This window comes from Penaeus monodon, chromosome 31 (genome assembly GCF_015228065.2).
Source record: "Penaeus monodon isolate SGIC_2016 chromosome 31, NSTDA_Pmon_1, whole genome shotgun sequence".
NCBI lineage: Eukaryota > Metazoa > Arthropoda > Malacostraca > Decapoda > Penaeidae > Penaeus > Penaeus monodon.
In genome coordinates, this window is record NC_051416.1 from 23,223,479 (window position 1) to 23,224,268 (window position 790).

At 41.5% G+C, this 790-nt stretch overlaps 1 protein-coding gene across 1 annotated transcript in view; it reads right to left on the reverse strand.

Moving 5' to 3' along the window:
- Positions 1-790, reverse strand: part of LOC119593110 (WD repeat-containing protein 19-like) — a gene marked incomplete at its 3' end in the record, with an annotated part of 16,177 nt that overhangs the window by 2,101 nt on the left and 13,286 nt on the right. The window contains 2 exon segments of the mRNA XM_037942073.1: positions 175-251; positions 394-668. Coding sequence (XP_037798001.1) covers positions 175-251; positions 394-668 — 352 coding nt within the window.

Below are 790 nucleotides of genomic sequence, written 5' to 3' on the forward strand. Positions count from 1 at the left end.
AGAATGCAAACTGATCTAATTAAAAGTAAAATAACAATATGCAAATTAATGCAACACTGACATCCTTTACAATTTTGCAATACTTGAATATGTCCTCAGAATAATTTTTAAAAAAAGGATCAAAGACTATTGGGATGAACTTGCTAACAATAGAAGTAAAGATGGAAAACTTACTTCAGGAGTTCAGTCCTGATAGCCGGGAACTTGCAATTTGGGCAGAATGTGATGTCATCCGATAGCACGTGTCGTCCCTATCACAAAAAAAGCAAACAAAAAAAACAAATGAATTTCAACAACTTCACAGACAAGACACCAAAATTTTCCACCTCCTCCCCCCCCAGCAATCACAAACCACACAGGCTACACTCTTTTGCATCAGAAACCCAAATTTACCGTGGCAATGCAGTATGGCAGTGTGTTCTGGCACTGCCCACACTCCAGCACCGTCTCTTCCACAGGGCTCGAGCAGTACGGACAAGGGGAGCTTGGCTCATCCTCCTCCGAACGCTGAGGTTTTCGCACGATGGCCTCAATCTTCTTCTTGTACTTCTCGTCAATCTGCCCTCGCGTTTCAGGCCGCATCAGCATGGCGGCAAAGTTGAACGACGAGTTTTTCAGCCCCGATCTCTGGCATTCGATGACAGTAGATGTCAAAATAGGGACCATGTCTAGCAAACAGAGGAAAGAAAGAAGAAAGTTAATAATAATCGTTATTTTTTCTAAACTGTTTGGATAATTTCTGTAAGAAACGAGAGACATGAACACCATTCATATATATCCTCTTAAAGCT